At 44.2% G+C, this 26,297-nt stretch overlaps 3 protein-coding genes across 5 annotated transcripts; 1 reads left to right on the plus strand and 2 right to left on the minus strand.

Moving 5' to 3' along the window:
* The first annotated feature begins 6,914 nt into the window (after positions 1-6,914).
* LOC127319203 (protein ENHANCED DISEASE RESISTANCE 2) lies at positions 6,915-17,249 on the plus strand. Its single transcript, XM_051349431.2, has 21 exons — positions 6,915-7,487; positions 7,599-7,652; positions 7,849-7,914; positions 8,170-8,276; positions 9,026-9,099; positions 9,189-9,305; positions 9,377-9,417; positions 9,497-9,597; positions 9,696-9,791; positions 10,153-10,217; positions 10,327-10,398; positions 10,505-10,660; positions 12,713-12,939; positions 13,014-13,053; positions 13,130-13,284; positions 13,399-13,500; positions 14,023-14,067; positions 15,825-15,965; positions 16,124-16,219; positions 16,519-16,620; positions 16,703-17,249. The coding sequence occupies exons 1-21, from the start codon at positions 7,257-7,259 to the stop codon at positions 16,799-16,801; spliced, it is 2,187 nt and encodes a 728-aa protein (XP_051205391.1). The 5' UTR covers positions 6,915-7,256; the 3' UTR covers positions 16,802-17,249.
* Positions 17,250-18,314: 1,065 nt separating this feature from the next.
* On the minus strand, positions 18,315-19,174 carry LOC127319204 (uncharacterized). The gene is made up of 2 exons (XM_051349432.2): positions 18,997-19,174; positions 18,315-18,887 (listed from the first exon to the last, which is right to left on the minus strand). Exons 1-2 carry the CDS (start codon positions 19,084-19,086, stop codon positions 18,489-18,491), a joined length of 489 nt encoding a protein of 162 aa, XP_051205392.1. The 5' UTR covers positions 19,087-19,174; the 3' UTR covers positions 18,315-18,488.
* Positions 19,175-23,196: 4,022 nt separating this feature from the next.
* Positions 23,197-25,130, minus strand: LOC139829729 (uncharacterized). Of its 3 annotated transcripts, none has more exons than XM_071823127.1 (2): positions 24,920-25,130; positions 23,197-24,810 (listed from the first exon to the last, which is right to left on the minus strand). In XM_071823127.1, exon 2 carries the CDS (start codon positions 24,026-24,028, stop codon positions 23,606-23,608), a length of 423 nt encoding a protein of 140 aa, XP_071679228.1. In that variant the 5' UTR covers positions 24,029-24,810; positions 24,920-25,130; the 3' UTR covers positions 23,197-23,605. The 3 variants fall into 3 exon arrangements, with proteins under 3 accessions (XP_071679228.1, XP_071679230.1, XP_051205394.1); XM_071823129.1 differs by having other exon boundaries at positions 24,912-25,130; XM_051349434.2 differs by having other exon boundaries at positions 24,238-24,810; positions 24,920-25,124.
* Positions 25,131-26,297: the final 1,167 nt, after the last annotated feature.

Consider the following 26,297-nt stretch of genomic DNA (forward strand, 5'->3'; position numbering starts at 1 on the left):
TTTTACATCCGAAATGATGGCAGCGGTGGATGTAATTTTTTCCCCCATTTTCTACATCCAGATCTTGAAAATAGTAGGTTTCCCCATGTTTTAGATGTATTTTTTTTTCCATTTTCTACATCCAGATCTTGAAAATAGCAGATTTCACCAGATTTAAGATGTAATTTCTTTCTTTTTTTACATCCAGATCTTGAAAATAGCAGGTTTCCCCAGATTTTAGATGTAATTTCTTTCTTTTTTCTACTTTCACGCTGCCCTTTTGTACATCCCCAATTAGAATCACAAACACTGCTATTTTTTCTAGGAATCAACTTTGTGTAACTATACTTTAATTTTTTTTTTGAATGTCATACTTTAATTTTTTACATGTCAATATTTGTTATGAACTAAAGGGAGAAAAAAAGATGGCAGATGCATTTACTATGTGTGAATTTTGCACATGGAAGACGAGCTGGCTTTCTGGTCATGAATTTGCGACGGAGACAAGGAATAGGAAAGCGTTTCCTGCATTTCGCTCGCGGCAGGAGGAAACGTGTTGGATCGGAACTTTTCGCATTTCGCACACGGCAGGAGAAGACGTGTTGGATCGGAATGTTTCTATTTTCAGAGCGCGGGGATGTCGGACTACTTTATTTTCTATTTTGGGTGGGCACTCTGGTAGACTATCCGGTGCTATAGCACTATGTAGCAACGTCCTATTACATATATATAGAGCAAGCGGTCGGGCGTGTCATGACCAAGATAATCTCCTACGACGATCCCAAACCCACGTGCCAGCAGCTGCCGAGCACGACTGATGAGGACATCCCTACCGGACTACTACCTCTATCATTGCAAGATAAAAATGATGCTGATGTGAAGCTCAAGTCCAATAAAGTTAGGATTGGACCTATTACAAGGCTCGTACGAAGCTACTTAAAAAACAGGTAAATTCGCTTCTGAATGGTATTTTGATCGATGAGAACTTTATATTGTCTAAATCCTTTTACTTATGTATGATCAGGCACGAAGATGGAGCAAGCATCATACGAGGAGGAGAGGAGCAGCTGAACATGAGCTGGACATGAAGGCATCCCATGGACGCGCGAGAGAGGAGAGGGAGGCATGTGCGAAGGAGAGAAAACAAGAAGTCCAGGTCGACGCCACGCTCGGCGACACCGGCCGTTACGCCGGCCCGCCCGGCGCCACCGGCCTCCACGCCGGATAACCTGGCGCCTGCCGGGCCTGCAGCGGGAATGCCTCGAGCCGAGAGCCTCTCTCCTTTTCTTTTTGCCAGCAGGTTGTCCCGAAGCGTATCCTATGCAATATATCTCCAATGACTCGGAACATTTTTCCAGTTAACACATGTGTCCTATGCAATGAGACCTGCTTAAACTAGGAACAACATGATTGTTAAATTAGAACCGGGCAACAAGTATTTTAGTTGCTCATGGCACTAAAGCCTGGCATTTTTTTTTCCGGAGCCACTTAATGGAAATACTCATGTTTGAAAGGATTATTTATTCTTGACCCGAGTAACGCAAAGCAAAAGAAAAAATATATAAAAAGGCCTCACTTGCACCCCATGATTTGTACTTCCTATGCTCCAAATTAAATGTCCATTTTTTAAATGAGCGAACCTACACCAAAGCTGCGATGCTTAATTTGGAATTGGAGGGGGCACGCGGTCATTAATTTTCGGCAGTGTCTGTGATACCATGTTTACGGCCTAGAACAGATAAATCCTTGCTCAACTTTAGAGTTTTGGAAAAAAAATAAGAATTATACAGTATAACCAGTCAAAATATCCCGACCATTCAACTGGGTAAGCATGAGCACTTGACTTTAGGATCATTCTGCTAGAGCAGGAACAATGATGTTGCTAAAACATAGCAATAATGCCTGAAATTGTGAAACTAGTTCGATGTAGTCGTGTTCGAGAGAACCAAGAACATCGTCCTATTCCTTTTGGTCACTTCGCTGAGCGTCACACCCTTGACCTCCAAGAGCCCCGCCGCCTATACGTCGTTGCTATCAAGCTGGACTCCCACCAAGTTCTTCACTAGAGCCGTTTAATTGCCCCTTCTATTGGTTCAGGGCAACCCATTAACCACCTTTTCTGTCGGGCCTCACATTGTCCGGGTAGCCTGGCAGATCGACCAGCAACTCGTCTGGCCGGCCCCCGGTTTGCGCCACAACCACGCACATCCTACCGTGGCTCACCGCGACGCCATTAGGGTATGGCAAGCCGTCCCTGAGCGGTGGGAAGAATGGGGTTGATTGCCTTTTGGTTTTCTCCAATTTCTCAACTCAACATTTAGAATATACTAGTACAACCAAATAATAACATGGTGGAGAATAACATAGCTGGAGGTCTTGACATACAATAAAGTATACGATGAAACCTTTGGGGATATATATAGAAGCTTTCATCCTAGTATTAATGGATGGTAATGCACACATATAAGCATGAGACACCACGGACCAAACGAGAGGGCAAAGAACTGCCGGCAAAAATCCACGTACTTAACTAGGCAATTAGACTGCCGGGACATGTTAACTACCGGTATAGATCATAGAAGGCACGTTTGCTGCCGGCGGAAATACAGTAACAAGGGCAATTGACTGCCGGCATTGTTCTATACGTATGGTGGCATCTTATCTAGTTATCTGCCGGCACATATAGTTACCTGTTGGAACAGGGATGAAAAATAGCACGCCCCATTCCTAAGACTGCTCATAGTGGGAGTAACATAGCTAGTAACATCACACATTTTAAGGCATCTTGGTGATATGGCATGCTAATAAATGAAGAAAGCGAGTGTGGTGGTAACTAGCTATGTTACCATAACATCACACACCTCAAGGCAAGATGAGTCTACAACATCCATGTTACTAGTCTAAGTTACTCCCCACTAGGACCAGTCTAAGCCACCCTCGTCTGCTGCATTCCCATGCCTCCTCTGCCGCCCGGGCTTTTTGAGCTAGCGCTCTGGCCCCTCTATCTCGTGCGCCACCGTCTTCCATCCATGTCTCTTCCTGCGCGCCACCCCCTCTGTCCCTCTCCATGACCGTCCATGGCGCTGAAGATCTCGTCCTCCCCATGGCTATCCCTCTCCTCCGCTCGTGCCCGTGCCGTCTCTTTGTCCTTTCTCTCGTGCTACACCGTGCGCCACCCTCTGCCCTCTCTCTCTCTACCTGTGTGCCGTCTGCATCCCTCTATCTACCACCGCCGGGCCCCTTTGGTAGGAACTTGGATGGCTACCAGAGCTACGTTTGCTTCACCGGCGCACCTCGAAGAACGTCAGGTGGACTTGCATCTGCTTCACCTTTGTTCTCCCCGTCCATTGAAGGTGACTATGTTCTTGCTGGATGATGGGAAAGTAGCCAAGTAGGTGATTTTATTTCTGTTTGAATCATGTGAAGTAGATTACTAATTGTGTGATTTGTTCTTGCTGGACGATGCGGTAGACAATTTATTACCATAGTTAACATGTTGTTGTAGTAGTACTAGTGAAATTGAAATAGCGATTGCAATTTATTATTACCTGTGGCTGTTTTAATATCTCAGATATCAATATATGGTAGTCAAAATTGTTGAAAGAAAAATCCAATCTATTCTTAACTTCAAGATCGTGAACTCCAAGTCTACCTTGATCTTTCGGACGGGCATACAACACTCCATTTAGTTAACCGGTACTTTTTCTTCTCACTATCCCCTTGCCAAAAGAATTTTGATCGAAAATAATCCAATCTATGTAGGACTCCTTTCGGTAACTGGAAGAAAGAAATCATATACAGTACCATATTTTTGAGTACCGAATTAACAGGAAAATTTTGAGTACCATATATTGATAAACGATTAACAGGAAAATTTTGAGTACCGAATTAACAGGAAAACACTCTAAAACTAGGGAACTGGAAAATTTTGGAAAACAAGAAAAGTTAGAATGATAAACGATTAGTACCTTTACCTTATTCCATTTTATTCGGGACTTCCAAACTTTTAAAAATAATTACTAACATGATTTTTCCATAGTATCGACGTTCTCCATTATCTTCGATTCTTTCTCCTAATTGTTGAATTTGTTCTGTGTAGTTTATTTTCACGATGTTAGGTCCACCACGCGTGCCTGGGAAGTAGCTGTCGTGGCCACCTTATTTGGGTGGAGCAAGGGAGAAAAAAATTCATGGTGACACCTAAATTAAAGGCATGAAATATATATTTAGAATGAGAGAGACATCCAGAGAGACAAAAAATGAAATTGCAATAGGCACGTCGTCGCCGGTTGAAAACTAGGGTCACCATAGGAGTGAGGTTCAGAGCATAAGTCTCACGCACAGCTCACACATGAAGAAGTTGTGGAAGGGAGGAAGCTCGCTGATAAAGGAACATGAACCAAAGTGCCCGACTGACAGTTGACGGAGATGTGCAGCTGCAGCGTACATGCATTTTCTTCACCTTGTTTTGGTCTCGAATGGTTGTCATCCGTTGGATTTATTTGGACGTTGGATATTAGAGACGAGGCATACCGTAACAAGGCACTTGATCTCTGTCCTGCATATACCTCCAATGACTCAGAACTTTTTTTTTCAGTTAACACGTGTGTCCAACGCAATGAGAGCTGTGTAAACTAAGCACAACATGGTTGCTAAGTTAGAACCGGACAACACGAGTATTTTAGTTGCTCATGGCACTAAAGCCTGGCATTTGAGGAGTTAATAGCATAAAACCACCACTTTGATGGTGAAATTTACCGTATGGTACCACTTTGCGTTTGCGGGACAAAAAACCACCACATTTTGCTCAGTTTTTTTCCGGAATGCGCTAAACGCGAATTGAACGCGAATTGACAGGAAATCTGACAGGTAGAGCCCACTAGTCAGGGCTGAGGTGGCAACATAACGCAGTAACTTGCTGATCTGGACTGGGTCCTAGGTGTCAGATCAATTAAAAAAATCTAAAAGTCATTAAAAACAAAAATGGGGAGGTCGTCCCCTTCTCGTCCTTGCTGGGAGTCGAGCGGCGGCGCCGCTCTCTTGGCCACCACCGTCGTCGCGCCATGGACGTGCCCGCCGTCGCGCCGGCCGCCCTCCTCCGAGGCCCTTCCCGCCGCCGAGCCCCCGGCCGTCCTCTTCCCGGCCCCGTCGGGGAGCTCGCCACAACGCCAAGAGCATGGGGCGAGGGGGTCGTCGACGAGCACGGCCGCGCGGCGGCGGCGCTTGGCCGCGAGATCGGGGACGCGGCGGCGGCGCATGGCCGTGGAGCAAGGGGTCGCGACCCGGATGGCGCGAACACGGTGCTAGGCTCCCAGCGGCGGCCGCCTCGGAGAAAGAACCCATGTGCACCGCCCGACGGGTTCACCACTTTGGCGGCGGCGCAAGAGCTGCAGGGGCGGCGGCGCGGGAGATGCAGGGGGCGGCGGCGTGGGAGATGCAGGGGTGGCGGCGCGGGAGCTGCAGGGGGCGGCGGCGCGGGAGATGCAGGGGAGCGACGGCGCGGGAGATGTAGGGGCAGTTCCCGTCGTGCTTGGAGGGTGGCGTCTTACCTCGCCGGCGGCGGCGAGCGCCGGTGGTGGTGGGGGTGACCCAGTAGGGGAGGCGGCGGGTACCTGTGGTGGGGGTGAGCCGGTGGGGGAGGTGATGGGGGTTTTTTTTTGGGGATTTTTTTATTAAAGCAGCCTGATAACTGGGACATGTGGACCCTGTGTCCACATCTTACTGCATAGTGTTGCCACCTCAGCGCTGACAATATGACCCACCTGTCAAATTCCCTGTCAATTCGCGTTCAATTCGTGTTTAGTGCATTCCCGAAAAAACAGAGCAAAATGTGGTGGTTTTTTGTCCCGCAAACGCAAAGTGGTACCATACGGTAAATTTCACCATCAAAGTGGTGGTTTTATGCTATTGACTCGCATTTGAGCCACTCGATGGAAACTCATGTTTAAAACGGATTATTTATTCTTGACCCGGAATTAAGAAGGCAGAAGCATAAGTTATCGACGGTAACACAAAGCAAAATAAAGTATATATAAAATGACTTCACTTGCGCTCACTTGCACGCCATGATTTGTAATTCCTCTACTTCAAATTAATTATCCATATTTTTAAACGATCGAACCTACACTAAAGTTGCGACACTTAATTTGAAATTAGAGGGCGCACGCGGTCGTTACTTTTTGGCAATTACCGGCAGTGTCTACGTACCATGTTTATGGCCTAAATCAGGTAAATCCTTGCTCAACTTAGTGTTCAAGGAAAAAAGTAAAAATTGTACAGTATAACCAGTCGAAATAACCCAAGCATTTAATTGAGTCAACATGAATATTTGACTTTAGGATTATTCTGCTAGAGCAGGAACAATGATTCAGCTAGAGTTGGTTAGATTTGATAGACGACTTGTAGATCCTCTTCTTCGAACGACTACTCAATCGAAGACGGCCAGGGCACCAACAATCTCGAGAGTGAGTGCAGGTTAAGCACTCATAGCTGGCTAGCTTGTTGATGGTGGGATGCCCACCTATTTCGTTCACAATTAGGAGACATTGGGTACCCTTAATTTGTTTTGTGGGAGGGCATGCCATTTTAGCTCGTAGGTGTACATACACTCATTAACCAAAAACCATATTTTAAATTGATCAACTACATATCTAGATGCACATTGGGACATTCCATATTCTGCCATAATTTCCTCCATAAAATGATATTCTTTTGGCCTATGGATTTTCGGTGCTCCAACATTTTTTGCTTGCTTCTTTTACACAAGCAACACAAAATTTCTTCACCTAGGAAGATTTTTGTTTTTGAAATGTTGCCTCAAATAGTGAGATAATGTCAAAGGATTTAGAAAACTCAGAAGGGGCAAATTATCAAAAGTCAAAATTGGGGACAAAACCAAAATTAAATCGGGTCACACTAGTCTCTCTCCCCAAAAAAAAAAAGAGAGTCGGTAGTCAATCACAGTGGCAGGGGAGGGCAAATTGTCAAACAGATTCCCCCTGCCGCCGGTCGCCGCCCCCTACCTCCCGGCGCCGCCCAAGCTCCGGCCTTTCCCGTCTTGGACTTGACCACGCTCTCCCTCCACCCTCCCTCCTCCCCGTCTCCGTGCCGCGCGCCGGCGTCAACCCCGCCGCGCGGCCTCGCCAGCGGATCTCCGGATCTGGACGACCCCGGCCGGCGCCCGCGTGCGGCCCCAAGAACTCCCCGTCCCAGCCAGCCGTCCCTCTCCTCTCCCGCTTGACGTCCCCCAAGCCCTTCTCCCCGCCCTCGTCTCCAAGATGTCGTCGTCCTCGTCGACAGTGGTCTACGAGGGGTGGATGGTCCGGCACGGCCGCCGCAAGATCGGGCGCTCCTTCATCCACATGCGCTACTTCGTGCTGGAGACCCGGCTGCTGTCCTACTTCAAGCGCAAGCCGCAGCACAAGGCGCCCAAGCTCCCCATCAAGTCGCTCCACATCGACGGCAACTGCAGGGTCGAGGACCGGGGCCTCAAGATGCACCACGGCCATGTACGCACGCACGCCACCCAATCTCCTCCTCTTCTTCTGTTACTGCTCGCACCTCCTTCCTCTAGTCTCGGCGCGACCTTGAACTCCAGCTATTCTCTTTGCTCACCGCAGATGCTCTACGTCCTCAGCGTTTACAACAAGAGGGAGAAGCACCACCGCATCACGGTAACCATTCCTTGTTCCTCTCATCGGCCACTGCTGTATGATTTATCCGTCTAGAGGAACTTATGTTATCGACGAGAAAAAAGAACAAGTGCGATGCATTGATTGCCTGATATGCCCTCTGTTTGTACTCTACATGATGCCCAAGTCAATAATCCTGCAACTAGTTGACGCTACCTTTCTGTGACTTCTACACCAGATGGCGGCATTCAACATCCAGGAGGCTCTGATCTGGAAGGAGAAAATCGAGTCGGTCATCGATCAGGTTTAACATTCGCAAATCCCGAACCTCGCGTATATGTGCTTCTGCCAGTTGCTCAGAGATTCTTTGTTGCTTAAGGGCCCCCAAATAAGAACATGCAGGCATACGCAATATTGTCACCCACATCGGTGTTTATGAAATTAATCGGGAGGCTGTGGCAAACGCTATTTGTTTACCGGATTTTTCCTCCACACCTTCGAATTCGTTGCATGTGCCCAAATGCACCTAAATTGATTCGTCTTACCTGAACTGATGCAGCAACAAGGTGTGGTTCTGCCTGATGGTAATGCAACCTTTAACTCAGCGCATCAAAAGGCTAACGTAGAAAGTGGGAGGAAATCTTCTTCCTCTGATCGTGACAGTCAGTAAGTAGCAGATTGCCGTGTTTCTTTTGCCTGATACGCCCTCTGTTTGTACTCTACGTGTTGTACACTTTGTCCATGTTAGTTCCTTTATACTAGTTTTTTTCTGCTGTACTTCTATGTGTTCTTAGTTTCTGTTGTTATACTATAACGAGCTTTCTCCTGATAGATAATTCTTATGCACACTTACCCGCCTTTTCTTGTTACCAATTAATAAATGCAATGGCTGTGTCACCTGTCTTCCTGTCAGTTGACAACTAGTATTCTAGTTAGCACATGATTCACTTCGATGGTTCTCTTCTTTGTTAATGTTTGTTGTTAGTGGTCGAGGAATTTGATTCTGCACTTCCATGGTACATTTGCATGATATCCTGTTGTGAAATACTATTGTGATCTAACCTTGTCAACTTTTTACGTGGTCATACGGGCTGTTATATCTCTTATCTCTTCTAGCAGTTATTTCTGTAGTTTATGAAATTATTAACCTAAGGATCTGATCAACGCTGAAGAAAGAAGGGAAGCAGGACTTGGAAACGTTTTAAAATGCTTTAGTAATTTGTTTCTTTTAGAAAATTCATTATAAACCCTTTGTCGATCCATTCTAAAAAACATCTGAACACTTCAAGTTTGTGCACACCTCATTTATATCTGGTGATGCTTCTGCTGTGTAGCTTTGTTTACATTTGTTCAATCAGAACGTGGTGGAATATTATTTGTTATGAAATGACAGTTTCCTTAATTTCTTTTGTCAGGTATAGTCATGAAGAGGAAGAAGAGGAGGAGGACAATCACCGAGCATTGATGCGGAGAACAACAATTGGGAATGGTCAGTGACATGGTGCTTGTTGATTGTCCCCTCCATATATGCTTTTTGTTCCAGTGCTTAAATGATTGTTATATTCTTGCCATTTGTAGGTCCCCCGGAATCATTGCATGATTGGACTCGTGGAAATGATACGGGAATATCTGATCAGGGAAGCCCTGCCCAAGTTTTCTCTAGAGGACACTGGCGCCTTGTTAGATGCCAGAATGGTATGATCATGATCTTTCTTTGTAACTTGGTTGCTTGTTTGGTGGGATGTCAAATTTGAATTTTGCTTCAGGTCTCCGCATTTTTGAGGAGCTCCAGGATGTTGATTACCTTGTAAGTTGTTTGTTGTGGGCATGAACTGGTAGTTGTAATATTTTGGCGTCAACCATGTATGCTTGTGTTCCTTTCATAGGCAAGAAGCTGTAGTAGAGCAATGAAGGCTGTTGGAGTGGTTGAGGCCTCGTGTGAGGCTATATTTCAGCTTGTGATGAGCATGGACACCACCCGCTTTGAGTATATTTTCTGTTTTTTTGACAAATCAACTCATCAATTGTGTATTCCCCTTTTCCTTACAAAAAGATGACTTGCTGTTTTTCTCTTTGTTATTTAAGGTGGGACTGCAGCTTCCAGTATGGTAGTCTAGTGGAGGAGGTCGACGGCCACACCGCAATACTATACCATAGGCTACAATTGGATTGGTTTTCAGGGTATGTTGTACCTCTTGTTATGCACAAGGAGTGTGAACCACTTGAAAGATGAACGTCACAAGAAATTCTTTTTTGATCTACAAATGCTGATGTCATTATCTTATATCCTTAACAGACACCTACTTTGTCGTGCAGCTGATACTTGTAATTGTATCTAGGCTAACTATGACGATTTCTTGTCTAAGTTAATTGAATGTAGTTTGGGAAACTAGGGCTAATACAACTTCACATTTTCTGATATTGTGTCTTTAAGATTTAGGGTTACTGTTATGTTTCATCATTAAACCATATATCTCAGTTTGATAAATTTCAGCCATTTATTTAATTACTGAAGTCACGTCTTTGATGAACTTCTTAACAGGTTTGTTTGGCCTCGCGATCTTTGTTATGTACGATATTGGCGGCGTAATGATGATGGAAGTTATGGTTTGTATTCTTGTGTTTTTACCCATATCATCATGTGTTGCACTGGACATATGGTAACCCATTTTCGCGAGTCCCATTAATGGCTGCATCTTATAATTTTCATCTGCAGTTGTGCTGTTTCAATCCAGAGAGCACCCAAACTGTGGTCCACAACCAGGATTTGTGAGGGCACACATTGAGAGTAACGAACTGGCTCTGATGAATTCAATAAAACATTTGCTTGTATGTTGATTTACTGTAGGTTCTAGATTTCCTATGTGTAATGTTTTCTTTTTAATTTATGTTAGGTGGTGGATTCAATATTTCTCCACTAAAATCCCGTAATGGGAGAGTCCGAACACAAGTACAACATCTTATGCAGATTGATTTGAAGGGGTGGGGGGTTGGCTACTTACCTTCATTTCAGCAGCATTGCCTCCTTCATATGTTGAACAGTGTTGCTGGTACAGTTCTTTTGTTTTGGAATAAACTTTTGAACAACATTTCCAAGATATCCTTATAAGTTTTTGTGCCATAATTTGTAAGAAGTAATGCAGTACGGCAGCATAGTTTAGCATTTTGAGTAAATATTCTGAGCGAGTGATTTTGATTAGAACGGTATCTTAGGCTGCTACTGGTGTCCAGACATTTGGGTAATTCCTTTTAAATTTTAATTGACTTATGCATTATCAAGAACACTTGAATTTAGATCCTTTTTAAACGGCACTATGCATGCCTCCTTGCACTAACCACTTCATATTGTGCACGCACATCTTCATTTTAAGCATATCTTTGCACAAGAAAGGCATTTTATATAGTAGAACAGTTGTAGAAGCATTATTAAATTTCATGCCACAGCCAAATATTGAATGCTATGTTTTAGGGTACAACTTTCGTCATCCTGTGCTAGATTGAAGTTATATTTCTATGATGTCTTCATGCATGATAATGATGTTTCACACATGACACATTTTAGTTTACTCCATAACACGACCAAATATTCAGTTCCTATTGAACATATCTTTACTCCTATAAAGATGCAATTGGTGGTGGCGGTCGATTCATCTTTAGGTTAGACATGTCAGATTTGGCACAAATATTAGTTATGAGACACATGTTTGTGCTGTTAGGATTTGGCACAAATGTACTTGTTTCGTTTATTGCGTGAGCATGAAAGCATAGTTTAAAATAGCGGGCTATCTCATTTAGCCGCGATTTTTTTGGAGGCTATAAAAGGCTATAGCCGGGTTATAGCGGGCTATTCCATTTAGCCTTTTTTCAAAAAATTAGAATATTTTAGTCATATATTACCAAAAGATAGGAAACTTATGACTCAAATACGATTTGTGATACAACTTACTCAACTATTCAAGGCAAACAAATATTCAATTATTCAATTCACAAGTTTTATCTAATTATATTGAATGCAAATTTGGAAAACAAGAAATAAAAAAGAAAAGAGAAGAGAAATTCAAAATGCGGGAGGTTTAGCGGCTAAATTTGAGGCTAAATAGGGCTATAGCCGGCTATTAGCGGTTTTTTCTCATTTAGCCTACAACTGGCATAGCCGCAGCGGCAGGTCTCCCGAAAGGCTATAGCCGGGCTATAGCCAGGCTATAGCCGGCTATTTAAAACTTTGATGAAAGTGGACATATTGTTGGATGAAATTTTGCAGCTTCACAAGTCATCAGATAATTTACATCCACAATTGATTTCAGATTACCTTTTGAAACTTACAAATCAGATAACTTACCAAGAGCACACATACCCTGGTCCACGCTGCTACTTTCCCCATAGTACCCCTTGTATGGATGGCTATATTCAGTTTATACTACCTGCTACTTAAGTGATTGTAAGGTGTCGACAAAATCTCTTCTGTCCTGGTTGAATGAAGTGGCGATGTTTGCGAAAATTATGTTGTCTTACTCACACCAGCAGTGTCTTCTCTTTTTGAGTTATGCTTTGGGGTCCTCTTACCTTAGCTAGTTCATCGTTCAATTTGAGAATCTGCTTGCTATAGATATTTCCAAGTCTATATTTCCACCTTTGGTCTCATCAGATCATCACTGTAGAATTCCTACAGCTTTCATAGGCTTCTCATTCTGCATCATGTGGTAGACTAACATTCACTGGCTACATCTGACAACTAAGGCCCTTTTTTATCTTGACTTCTTGAGGATTAAGACTTAAGAATAATATTTTTGCTTGCTAGATATTTGCAATAAGAAACTTGTGCATGACATAAAGGCATCTTCCATGTTTTCTACTATATGATTAACTTGAAATTGATGTCTTAATCCTGGAATCATCTAGCATATCATTTTCAAGATGTAACTTGGTACTATATGTCTATTTGAAGAGAATTTTGGTACATATTTTACTGTCACTGCTGTTACTTTGGCTACCCCTTTCCTTTGTTTCTACACATTTGTGGATGTCCAACATGAATTATGATATTCTGGGTAGCTGATCTATGCTTTACCACTTACATTTTGCCGCATTTTTACTGCTGCCAGGGCTCAGGGAATGGTTTTCACAAAGTGATGAAAGTCAAATACTCCCTAGAATTCCTGTAATGGATAATATGGCCCTATCAGTTTCTTCTAAGAAAGGCACAAAAGCGCAGGATAATACTGTGCAAACCAGCCTTCCAGTGGATCAAAGTAGACATTCCACCAAGCTTGAGGAGGAATCTGATGAAGATGATGATGAAGATTTTCAGTTACCTGAATCTGAGCAAGAGGTTGATGACATGCTGATACATTTTCCAGTTCCCCTCTCCTTGCATTTTTAAAAACCCTTCATTTTTCTATGCAGCCATCAACTCGTGGGCTGGATGAAGATGGTAAACTGCCAGGTATGTTGTAATTCCATCTTTCTTGAGGTTTACTATAAAACAGGGCTGGTTTCCATATAAAAATCTTCAATTGCAGGGTTGGATGAGGAGGGTTCAGATGAGATTGATTTTTCTGTATTTTCTGGAAATTTACGCCGGGATGACCGTGATAACAGTCGTGATTGCTGGAGAATATCTGATGGAAATAACTTCAGAGTGCGGAGCAAGAACTTTATATATGATAAAAGCAAGGTTCTGATCCTCCCCATCAGTAGACCACACTCATCATCTTGCTACTAGTGTTCTAAAATAATTTTGGCTGTTTCTAGATTATGATTATAATGAATCTTTACTACTTATTTGTAGGTTCCTGCTGGAAAACCTCTTATGGAGCTTGTTGCTGTTGACTGGTTTAAAGACGTGAAACGAATGGATCATGTTTCTAGAAGAAAAGGATGCGCTGTTCAAGTGAGTTTCAAATACGAGTCTTGAAATTATTGATTAGTCCACGATAAAGAAAATAAATAACCATATGCTTGTGAATCTGAATTTTTGATGTGATTATTACCGGGACAGTATATTGATTAGCACGTGAAGAACTAAACATTGCAGCCTTTCATGGATTTGTATTCTGCATAATGTGTGTCAGGGTTGTAGATGGTAGTCATTTTCTTAGTACCAAGAGTTAATTTTCATATTTGATAGTCAGTGGAAAACTCTCTTAACGAAGATAACAGCTCTGCCTGCTGTCTAATAACAAAGAAGAAAATAAACTCCCAAGAGCCATTCATTACAATAACAATGTCATGTTTTATTGTGCAAATGTATATTTTGTATCTATATCCTCAATATTTTCTGTTGCAGACTGCTTCATTTTTGTAGATTTCTTATGTTGTCTAACCATGAAAAATGATAGATGAGGTGAAGTCCGTAACTGGTCACCTTCTAGTTGATCCTTTTCTTCTTTATAACCTTTTGCTTCTGTTTTAGGTTGCCGCTGAGAAGGGTCTTTTTTCATTGGCAATAAATCTACAAGTAAGCATTCCTATAAAATTTCCCACTCCCTTTTCAGTATAGCTGTCCCCATGCTCGCTAGCCTGTTTCAGATTCCTGTTTTGAGGAAACCAATGATTCTGTTTATTGCATCATTTCCACTTTATATGCCTACTTCAATGCTTTCGGAGGGATTAGGTTGATGTAGTATGTCTTATAATAGAGGTATGTATGGCCATTTCTTATTACGGCCTCTAATTTGCATGGTTTTGAATATGCGGGAATAAGAAAAAAACATAGATTGCAAAATCAAACCATCTTGAATCATATATAGGATCGATTACCGCTTGAATTTCCACCAGTTTGTTTGAGTACACCATGCGAAACAACATAAGAATCTTTCCAAGCGGTTGGACTTTAGAATGTTTCCTACTTTTCATTATAAAATTTCCTATCGATTACTCCCTCCGTCCCACTGCAGGTGGCACACAAATAATTTTTGCCAATACCAAGTAAAGCAAGCTGGGGCATAAAACTGGAGCTAAATACCATTGATCAGACAATGTAGCAGCATTTGCTTCACATGCCCTGCCCGTTCAATCCCAGTGGCTCTCCACCCTCTGCGAAATTTCTCTCTATTCTCTCTCTCAGCATGTCCGCAGGGTTTTTATAGGAAGCAATCAGTCTGCATGCACGCTGCTGTAAGACAATAATGGCTCCGTATTTTACTGCCTTTCCTTGCATGCAGAGCCACAGTTCTCACCACACATCTAGGGGTAGAACTGGAAAAACAGAGCATCAGAGAGGGCTGTCCTGTCAGCCTGTGCCATGCTTTTGCAGGAAAAATATTTTCAAATTTTGCGCCACTTCCATCAGGACGGAGGGAGAACAATCCTACAGTCAAATGACCGACATAAACTTGTAGAGGATGGAACAGATCAGAAGACTTTATTTGCATCGAAAAACCATGAGCCAACATGTGGCTGTGGTGCTGACGTTGGGGGGAGTGAAGGCTATGTTGTTACCTTATAGTTCACCCCCCTTGAAGGGTTATTGATGGGTGGATCGGGCCTATCTCTTTACCTTTTCCCTTCTATGGGGAACTAGCATGGGTAATAAACCATGTGGGTTGTTTTTGTTTCATCTGACCTTTACTAGATGCTTTGGTGCCCCATTTTCCGGATGATGAAAATAATTCTCTCACATGTGAGTCGGAGCTGTATACCCTTGACGAATTCTACTTCTGAGTGGCGAATCCCAGAGCTGAAGAGCTGTAAAATCTGCTAACCATGGTTGCAGTTAATCAGCATATCTTGCAGTGACAAAAGTACGTGTAATCTGTGGGGTTAGTCAGCCCTACAACTTTTTAGAGAGCCGTCAAGTTTCTCAAAATTTACGGATTAGTCCATGGAGTTTAAAGAGAGTGACACTACTGCATTTTCACCTGGCTCTGAAAAGTAGATAAAAGTAAATGACAATATTCTTCTCTGCTTTATTGAGAGGGGTCGATCCCTTTATATAGTAGACAAGACTTGATCAACAAGAAGGTAAATCTATTCAAACTCTAATTCGATATCTAAACTGATTGGATTCTTTCCTAACAAAGTTGCTTAATCAACTAGGACTCTAATTAAGGGATAGAAAACCACGTTTGATGGGCTGACCCACATAACACTGTCACTCCACTGATGTCTTGTACCATCATTGTTTGCCTTTACTGTGAGCCTGTAATAATAGACAATACTCCATACTGTTGCATTTCATATATAGTTCTTTGCTGATTAAGTTTGCTATTGCAGGTTCCTGGCACAACAAACTATAGTATGGTTTTCTACTTTGTTACAAAGAAACTGATACCGAACTCCTTGTTGCAACGCTTTGTTGATGGCGATGATGAATTCCGCAATAGTAGGTTCAAGTTGATCCCATCTGTACCAAAGGTATGTGTCTGGCCATCCTTAATGCTCTATGGGTTGATGCAATATATAACTAATAAATGCTCTATTTAGTAGAACAGACGGAAGGGTAAGATGTCTCCTTATTACTTGCTGGTGTGGTAGGTTATAGTCTGTGTCTAACTCTGCAGTTTGCATTTCAGGGTTCATGGATTGTCCGACAAAGCGTTGGCAGCACACCATGTCTGTTAGGCAAAGCAGTTGACATCACCTATATCCGTGGTGCAAATTACTTGGAAGTAAGATTTCAGTACATCTTATATTTCCTCCTCGGGGTTCCTTTCTTAGAATAAAAATTAGGATATGGTTTTGCCCTGTATTTCTTGAAAGAATAGGCAAATAAACTAGAACATGGTCTGGCTAAATAAATGTCTTACCAGGGGTGGAGCTACTTGAAGTTACCAGTGTGTGATATGTGCACCCGTGTAGATTAAATTTGTTTATAATTCTAGGTTTGCCTGGACTAGTGCACCCGATTAGTTTTGCTCTAGCTCCGCCACTACGTCTTATGGTACAATATTTTGATTGATCCGTGCAGATAGATGTGGACATTGGTTCGTCTACAGTGGCAAATGGTGTCTTGGGGCTCGTCTGTGGCGTCATCACAACTCTAGTTGTCGACATGGCTTTTCTTGTCCAGGTACAGATTGGCCATCTAAGAAATGCTCAATCACTTGGTTGACACAGGATGTAATCATTGCTAAACCGACTATTCTTGGCAGGGCAACGCATATGAGGATCTCCCGGAACGACTGATTGGTGCAGTTCGGATGTCGCACATAGAGTTATCATCTGCAGTTGTTCCTGTTCTTGAGGATTAACCAAGTGCTGCTCGCAATGTTAGCATCCATCTACTCTATTTCAGTCTTGACAGGACAGTAGGATACATACATACAGGCAGAGACCAGCTCGCGCCATGCCAAACAACACACCGAACGTACATGAAGATACTGCTAATTTTATCGTGTATGTAATTATGTATTGCACCTCATGTTTCTGTGATGTGATGACGATCTCGTAGTTGTTAGATTAATGTTGGCAAAGAAAAAAAGATGTCGAAATTAGGACTAGGATACTTAAGACCCAGGCCCAGGTGAATAAACAGCTATGTTTTGCTTCGTATGGAACTTGTAGGAAATGGGCTGGGATGATAGTTGCAAGTTCAAAGTTGAAAACCACACAAACCGTTATTCATGTAATGATACTTGAGACTACAATATAAGATGTCACTGATTTGCAGGATGCTCACCTGGTGTTTTGTGAGCCACAGAGATCAGTATCTTTTTTTTCTTGTTGTGATTATACCCTTTACCATGCTGTAATTATTAGTAGTATATAAAATGTACACTTTATTGTATTTACTCTTTTGCATTATTTTGTGTGTCTATTTCTGTGGGTGTAGCTTACCCCTTTTTTGAGAACTTGTGGGCATTATTCAAGTGTTTTGCTAGTTCAACTAAGTTAGTGCGCAGTCAAGTTTTACACTGTTCAATTGCATTGTGATCCGTGCGTATGAAATGTAAGTGGGGTTGCAACAGAGATTTTTTTAGTTACAAGCACTGAAAACAATGATCGTGACATTGATTCATGCTAGCCATGAGTTGCAATATAAACTGCAATTAAAATTTAATAACGTCATCTTATTGAGAATTTAGTTACTGTTTAGTTAACTCAGAACTAATCACACTTTTATTAAAATAAAAGATCCACAACAGGATTACAGTTAGTCAAATGAAGAGTGATCTAAGAAATCTGGAGGCTCGGCGTTCCATGACATGGACTAAGCATGCAGTGAGCTGTCATGTTTGCCTCACGTCGGTTATGAAAAATGCTAAATGTATGAGGGCTAACACTATGCTCGCTAATCTCTTGTAAAACTCGGACAGCTCAAAGATCAATCTGTGCGTCTATCCTGCCAGTGTTTGGTCAACACAGCACAATCCACTTGGAAAATAACTCGTTCAAAGCAGCTTGAGCCATCGACTTGTTGCTGGTGCCGATGCCCAAGCACGGCTCATCAGCCTCTAGCTAGCCATGTGGCTTGTGCCGGCGCCGGCGCCAGCGCCGGCGGAGGCAGATCGAGTAGCAGCAGCGGACTGGCAGGGCACTGATGAGGGCCATCGTTGATTTCTTGTTGGGTGCGGCGGCGAGAGTTAAGAGAGGTGGCTTGGTTTGGTTGATTACACCATCATCCATCAGATTTATAGAGGTATATCTAGTTGGCCGGCGGCAGCGTTTCATAGGGGACCCCAGAATGCTGGGTTGTTTTTGAGAATGCATCGGCTAGCTAACACATGCATACGAGAGCGACCCAGCCAGGATCGATCTCAATCATGCGATCCAAAAGAGGCCCCTAGAATATATATATTATATTTGCCATACATATCGTCCTCTCATGCAGAAGCCGGCCTAAAATGTTGTGTTGCTTTGAGAATTTAAAAGAAAGAAAATAGCAGCTACGAAAAAATCGTAGTCCTTCACAAATTGTACATAGATGTTGAATAGTGATCAAGAGGCGGGGACCTGGGCCCCCTTGTGAAGCGCACCGCCGGACAGGAGTCCGAAGAAGGTGACTTGGAAGGCCCGGTAGGCCGCATGGTCGAAGAGGACGCCCACGCGAACATAGTCGTAGCACTTAGGGGCATTACCACGCCCCCCGGGACGGTTCGCCTCCGTGGCTAGAAAGAAGAGTAATCCCGCGCGCAACGCGGAGTACCATGCCATGACGGTGCTAAGGATGCCCACCACCGAAAGCATATTACAACCGCAGCTGCAACACTTGCAGAAACATCGTGCCGTGATCAACACGATGGTCAGCAGCAGCAGGGACACCGCGACGTACCCCAGCGCGAAGGCGGGGTTCGTCGGGTACACGCACTCGCCGCCCTGCAGGATGATATCATCCCGCTGCAAATTAACATTTTGTCAATCAGACAAATTAACACGAGGGAAACGTACGTGTGTGTGGTTTATATAACACCATAGTTTGGTGCGATGTGTGTGCTTACTTAATTACCTTGAGCCTTGTGGCACCGGCGATGAACCCACATGTGCAGCTTCCCAGTCCCAGCAACCCTACCGCCAAGGCCGGCAAGGGTTCCCCCATTTCCTTCAAATGTGATCCTGCTTTGATCTTCCAACACCCGATTTCCTCGTTCGCAGAAGATGGGGAAGGAGGTAGCAGGGGAGGAGAATAGAAGTTAGGAGAAATTTTAATTTGTGATTCATCTTTTAACTTGTGGGCCACAACTAAATATAGGGAGGCTAAATTTGGCCAACATAACAAGCTGTTTGTGGAGGCATGCGCACGTTTATCTTTTCATTTCTTGCATTGCATTGTACAGAGAAGATACTAAATACAGCATGCATGCTCGTTATTGGACATGCCATTTAGTTTTGGCCCCCATTTTTACTGGGATACCACATATGTCAATTAAATCATCAATCATAAAAAATCACCAAACAAAAATGGTGCACGAAGATAAAAAAGGAATGCATCTATCACTAGTAGAAAAAGAGGCTTCCGTCCACCCCCATTAGTCGCCAAATACTTTGAACCGCGACTAAAGCGATCTTTAGTCGCGGTTCGGGAGGTGACCCGCGACTAATGCTCCATCCGCGCCGAAAGAGTACCCCTTTAGTCGCGGTTGGTGTCCCCAACCGCGACTAAAGGGCCATGGTGGGATGCGGCCGGCGGACCAACCGCGACTAAAGGGGTACCTCCACCCCCCCCGTGGATCGCATTTTTTAACACTGTAAAATAGAAAAGAAAATGATAGAAAATTCAAAAAATAAAATCTTTTGAGATTCCTGTATGTTATTCAACCTACTATTAGGGAAAATTAACAAATTTGAATTTTCACTTTTTTTGCAAAAAATGTTTAAAAAATGGTAAAACCGCAACAACTTTTGCATACGACGTCGAAAAAAACGTATAATATGTCAAAAAAATATTGGAAAAAAGTTACCTCCGAATTCCAGCTGGAAACGCCCAGCCACATGGCCCGGGTGGAATAAACATCCGCGGCAACATGATGGTGGAAACAATAAGCAAGGCAAAGATAACAGGGGCAGTCGCCAAAGCACAAGCAAGCGGAAAAACAGAGACTCGCCATGTGGAAACTCCAAGAGGCAACCGCACCGCTCTCCATCACCCCCTAGTGACAAGGATGCCGGAGGAGCCGGAGGAAGGAGATCCTCTCGTAGATCCCCGACTCCCCACAGTCATAGTAGCGGACATGGAGGTGGAAGCAATCGACCTCCGCACCGTTCCCCCACTCCGCCAAGCGACGGTGGAGGAGGCAAAGGCGGAATCAAAGGATCACGCCGCAACCGCATGCCACCTCCCCAGCAAAACGACCATTTGCAATGGAATTATAGATGTCTCTATATTGGTGGGGTGACGAGGAAAACCAAAAGAGAATGCATTGGTTTGCTTGGTGGAAGATGTGTGTTCTAAAAGAAAAAGGGTTATGGGTTTTCGTGATATCCACTGTTTCAACTTGGCCATGTTAGCTAAACAAGATTGGAGGCTAATAACATAACCAGATTCACTTTGTGCAACTATATTGAAGGCTGAGTATTTCCCGGATGAAGAGCTCCTAAATATGAAATTAAAGATGGGAGCATCTTTTACTTGGCAGAGTATTTTGGGTGGGGTACAATGTTTGAAAAAAGTTTGCATATGGAGAATTGGAGATGGGAACAAGGTCAATATATATATCGGAAGATGCGCATGGATTCCAAGTAGAAACTCAAGGAAAGTTTTGACTCCAAAAGGACAGGTTGTGTTAACACACGTGAATGAATTGATTCATCCAAGTACGGGTCAATGGGATGAAGCGATGGTGAGGAATATTGTTTGGCCGATTGATGCCATGCGTATATTGCAAATACCATTGTCAGATGGGATGGAGGACTTCATGGAGTGGCAATACTCTAATTTGAGTATTTTTTCGGTGAGATCTGCGTATCATGTAGAGTGGGATCACCAGCACAGACGAAAAATGTTGAGAACAAATAGAGTTGGCTCACAAACACGTTAAAGTGAATGCGCAATGTGCTATATGCTCACAAGGTGCAGTGGATATCAGACTTGCATTGTATATTTGTGAACTGGCTAAATGGTGTTTCAAAGGTGTTAAAGCGCGAATTCATGTAGGAGTCAGTGCTTTACTCTGGACAATATGGAATTATCGAAACGATGTTGTTTTTAACGGTGCCGCTCCTTCTTAATTTTTGCATCAACATGTGGTCATATCTACTGCCCGAGGAACATCGGGGACATATGGTTTCTGGGTGCACTCGCTTGATGGCAGCCGTTCGAGCTATCTTCAACCAGGGTGCTGGCGGCATATGAATAGAATACAAGCAGGGCCGGTCCTGAGATTTCGGAGGCCCGGGCAAAAATAAAATTTCGGGCCCATTTTACTATTTTTTCGCATGCATGAGATGATGAAAAATAAATACTTTTAAGTATACACAACTTTAATATTCATATAAAACAATGCTTACATGATACCTTAAAATTTTCCTCGCCAATTTCTAGAAACAAAGTCCGTGACGATGGAATCAATATCAAACTCGTCCATTAACTTCGTGTCGATGTATAGAGTTGCCAAACCTCCTACAAATAAGAACAACAACTGTTAATCAAAATCCAGAACCCGAATTATAGGCGAGCATATAGTAGAATTTCAAGAGAACTGCAGCGGCCGTTCTTACCTTCTATCTTAATCTAGTACGCAGATTGGATGATTGCCTGGTTGACGATGGCCAGACTGGGACTGCCAACTGCGACGGCCACTGGCCGGCGGACTAGTAGGCAGCACCGTAGTCCGTAGGAGGGCGATAGTCAGCAAATCGTCTCGCGGTCGGTCCGTCGCGATCGGCGAGAGCGAGGGCAGGAACCAGGCGGCCTGGGCGATAGCTACGAACCGCGAGAGGGTCGGGCTCGAGAAAATTGGCGATGTTTCACATATCGATAGATTGAACGGATTCCAGACGCTGACTCAAGTCGTGACCGCCCAGCCGGATTGAAAACCAATAGGAAAAGAATAGGTCCAACTATAGACCAAGCCCATCTAAAATCGTAAAACTGTTTTTTTTTCTGCAATGTATATTAAGCCTATAAAAAAACATGGCCCCCCAATTTTTCTGGGCCTGGGCGGCCGCTCCGCCAGACCCTCCCCAGGGCCGGCCCTGAATACAAGATGCATAGGCAGATTTTGTATTCCCTGTTTCGATGGTTGATTCATGTTGCAACTTTAGTGGATCCATGACTTATTAAAGATATCTGGATGTTTATTTTTCTCTCTTTTAAAACGATGCAATAAAGGGGTGTGTCCATTTTTTGGATGCAGAGGCCGGGGTTTTACCCCCATTTCGAAAGAAAAAATTGTTTATTTGTGAAAGATCGATGGTTGTTTGGAAGGATCTGGGGCTTGAAAGATTTTGTTCAGCAAGAATTGGAGGCTGATCGATCTTGACAAGTTACAATGGAGCATTTGATATGTCTCAATAAGAAGAAGTCGCCTGAACTCCAAACAATGTTTACTGCGGGTGCATGGTACATTTGGTGGGAACATCGTCAATTAATTAAAGACGAGAAGCTTCAATCACCATCTAGAACGACGATGACTGTACTATTACAGTTGTCGCTACTAATTATTCGTTGGCAGCAAAATCAGTAAAGAAAGAGGGCATTCGACGTCACGGATGGGAGAAGCCTCCAGAGGGATTGATCAAACTGAATGCAGATGCATCTTACTTTGAGGCGACAAGCTAGAAGTGGATCTACGGGAGTTGTCCTTTGTCACTCAAATGCATCTTACTTTGTCACTTGTGCTAGAAACCAACTCCCGATGCAAGTCACGTCCATGATGTAGATGTGGCTGAAGCGATGGCTTTATTCCATGGACCGCAGCTCGTGAATCAGCCGGGATGCAATCGAACTGTCGTCAACTCTGATAGTATGGTCGTGATCGAAGCAATGCGGGATGAAGGAAATTATTTAGGACCGGCAGCTGCGGTACTAAATGATTGCAAGGAACTCGCGGGTGAATATGTAATAGCAACTTTTATACACCGCCCTAGAGAATCGAACCAGGTGGCGGGTGAATATTGACGTTGTGAGAACGACAATCTCTGAAACTCTGAAAGTGTTTCCACTGCTCGACAGTGTTAGCTAAAACAGAAAACAGAGTGCAAGGAGAGATTTGTGCCGCGTAATCGTTGCAGCTTTTCTGGTTCTGTTATTCTCCATATATAGGAATTACAAAGCAAAGGATAGGAGCCACGATCCACACTCACGTCGTGCCATCCCACGACCGATTTCCTGCGGCTCACACGACTAGCTAACTTAACTGACAAGCTAACAAACTGAAGACTCGGTCGTTGCCTATTGCATACGCCGTTACATTATTCAGATAAACCAACGGATACATGTGCGATGAGTTTAAGCTAACAAATATGACTACAACACACACCGACATAAACTTTTATTTCCGGATCGGAGCTATACATGCTTCTCCTTCGGACCAAGATAGCAGTAACTGCATGGATGGATCATAACAGACAGTACTAGTATGTATCCCAAAAGCAGTATGCGATAGCGCAGCATTCCATTACTTGTAGAGGAGGCACTTGATGGCGCTGCCGAGGTAACATGTGACGAACCCTACGTCGCCGAAACTACTGCCCTGGCACCACAATCCCACCTTTCCGAGGCAGGTGATCAGCTCCTCGCTTATGTCGACGCCGATGCAGCCCTTCTCCTCCGGCGGCGCTCTAGTCAGGCAGTGCTCGGTCAGGATGCCGGTGGCGAAGCACGGCATGTAGGTGACCTCTTCGGTGGCAGCATTTGCAGCGAGGCACGCCAGTGCAACGTTGGCCGCGCAGGCCAAGGACTTGTTGCTGGTGCTGATGCCAAAGCACAGCTCATCCACCTCTAGCCCTGTCGCTGGCGCCGGCGCCGGCGGCGGTGCCGCGGAGGCACCAGCTGTGCTGAGTAGCAGCAGCAGGACGGGTAGGGCACGGATGAGGGCCATCGTTGATTTCTTGTTGGGTGCAGCGGCGAGAGTTAAGATGGCTTGGTTTGGTTGATTACACAATCATCCATCAGATTTATAGAAGTATATCTAGTTGGCCGGCGGCAGCGTTTCATAGGGGACCCCAGAATGCTGGGTTGTTTTTGAGAATGCATCGGCTAGCTAACACATGCATACGAGAGCGACCCAGCCAGGATCGATCTCAATCATGCGATCCAAAAGAGGCCCCTAGAATATATATATTATATTTGCCATACATATCGTCCTCTCATGCAGAAGCCGGCCTAAAATGTTGTGTTGCTTTGAGAATTTAAAAGAAAGAAAATAGCAGCTACGAAAAAATCGTAGTCCTTCACAAATTGTACATAGATGTTGAATAGTGATCAAGAGGCGGGGACCTGGGCCCCCTTGTGAAGCGCACCGCCGGACAGGAGTCCGAAGAAGGTGACTTGGAAGGCCCGGTAGGCCGCATGGTCGAAGAGGACGCCCACGCGAACATAGTCGTAGCACTTAGGGGCATTACCACGCCCCCCGGGACGGTTCGCCTCCGTGGCTAGAAAGAAGAGTAATCCCGCGCGCAACGCGGAGTACCATGCCATGACGGTGCTAAGGATGCCCACCACCGAAAGCATATTACAACCGCAGCTGCAACACTTGCAGAAACATCGTGCCGTGATCAACACGATGGTCAGCAGCAGCAGGGACACCACGACGTACCCCAGCGCGAAGGCGGGGTTCGTCGGGTACACGCACTCGCCGCCCTGCAGGATGATATCATCCCGCTGCAAATTAACATTTTGTCAATCAGACAAATTAACACGAGGGAAACGTACGTGTGTGTGGTTTATATAACACCATAGTTTGGTGCGATGTGTGTGCTTACTTAATTACCTTGAGCCTTGTGGCACCGGCGATGAACCCACATGTGCAGCTTCCCAGTCCCAGCAACCCTACCGCCAAGGCCGGCAAGGGTTCCCCCATTTCCTTCAAATGTGATCCTGCTTTGATCTTCCAACACCCGATTTCCTCGTTCGCAGAAGATGGGGAAGGAGGTAGCGGGGGAGGAGAATAGAAGTTAGGAGAAATTTTAATTTGTGATTCATCTTTTAACTTGTGGGCCACAACTAAATATAGGGAGGCTAAATTTGGCCAACATAACAAGCTGTTTGTGGAGGCATGCGCACGTTTATCTTTTCATTTCTTGCATTGCATTGTACAGAGAAGATACTAAATACAGCATGCATGCTCGTTATTGGACATGCCATTTAGTTTTGGCCCCCATTTTTACTGGGATACCACATATGTCAATTAAATCATCAATCATAAAAAATCACCAAACAAAAATGGTGCACGAAGATAAAAAAGGAATGCATCTATCACTAGTAGAAAAAGAGGCTTCCGTCCACCCCCATTAGTCGCCAAATACTTTGAACCGCGACTAAAGCGATCTTTAGTCGCGGTTCGGGAGGTGACCCGCGACTAATGCTCCATCCGCGCCGAAAGAGTACCCCTTTAGTCGCGGTTGGTGTCCCCAACCGTGACTAAAGGGCTATGGTGGGATGCGGCCGGCGGACCAACCGCGACTAAAGGGGTACCTCCACCCGCCCCGTGGATCGCATTTTTTAACACTGTAAAATAGAAAAGAAAATGATAGAAAATTCAAAAAATAAAATCTTTTGAGATTCCTGTATGTTATTCAACCTACTATTAGGGAAAATTAACAAATTTGAATTTTCACTTTTTTTGCAAAAAATGTTTAAAAAATGGTAAAACCGCAACAACTTTTGCATACGACGTCGAAAAAAACGTATAATATGTCAAAAAAATCTTGGAAAAAAGTTACCTCCGAATTCCAGCTGGAAACGCCCAGCCACATGGCCCGGGTGGAATAAACATCCGCGGCAACATGATGGTGGAAACAATAAGCAAGGCAAAGATAACAGGGGCAGTCGCCAAAGCACAAGCAAGCGGAAAAAACAGAGACTCGCCATGTGGAAACTCCAAGAGGCAACCGCACCGCTCTCCATCACCCCCTAGTGACAAGGATGCCGGAGGAGCCGGAGGAAGGAGATCCTCTCGTAGATCCCCGACTCCCCACAGTCATAGTAGCGGACATGGAGGTGGAAGCAATCGACCTCCGCACCGTTCCCCCACTCCGCCAAGCGACGGTGGAGGAGGCAAAGGCGGAATCAAAGGATCACGCCGCAACCGCATGCCACCTCCCCAGCAAAACGACCATTTGCAATGGAATTATAGATGTCTCTATATT

This window comes from Lolium perenne, chromosome 7 (assembly GCF_019359855.2).
Source record: "Lolium perenne isolate Kyuss_39 chromosome 7, Kyuss_2.0, whole genome shotgun sequence".
Lineage (NCBI taxonomy): Eukaryota > Viridiplantae > Streptophyta > Magnoliopsida > Poales > Poaceae > Lolium > Lolium perenne.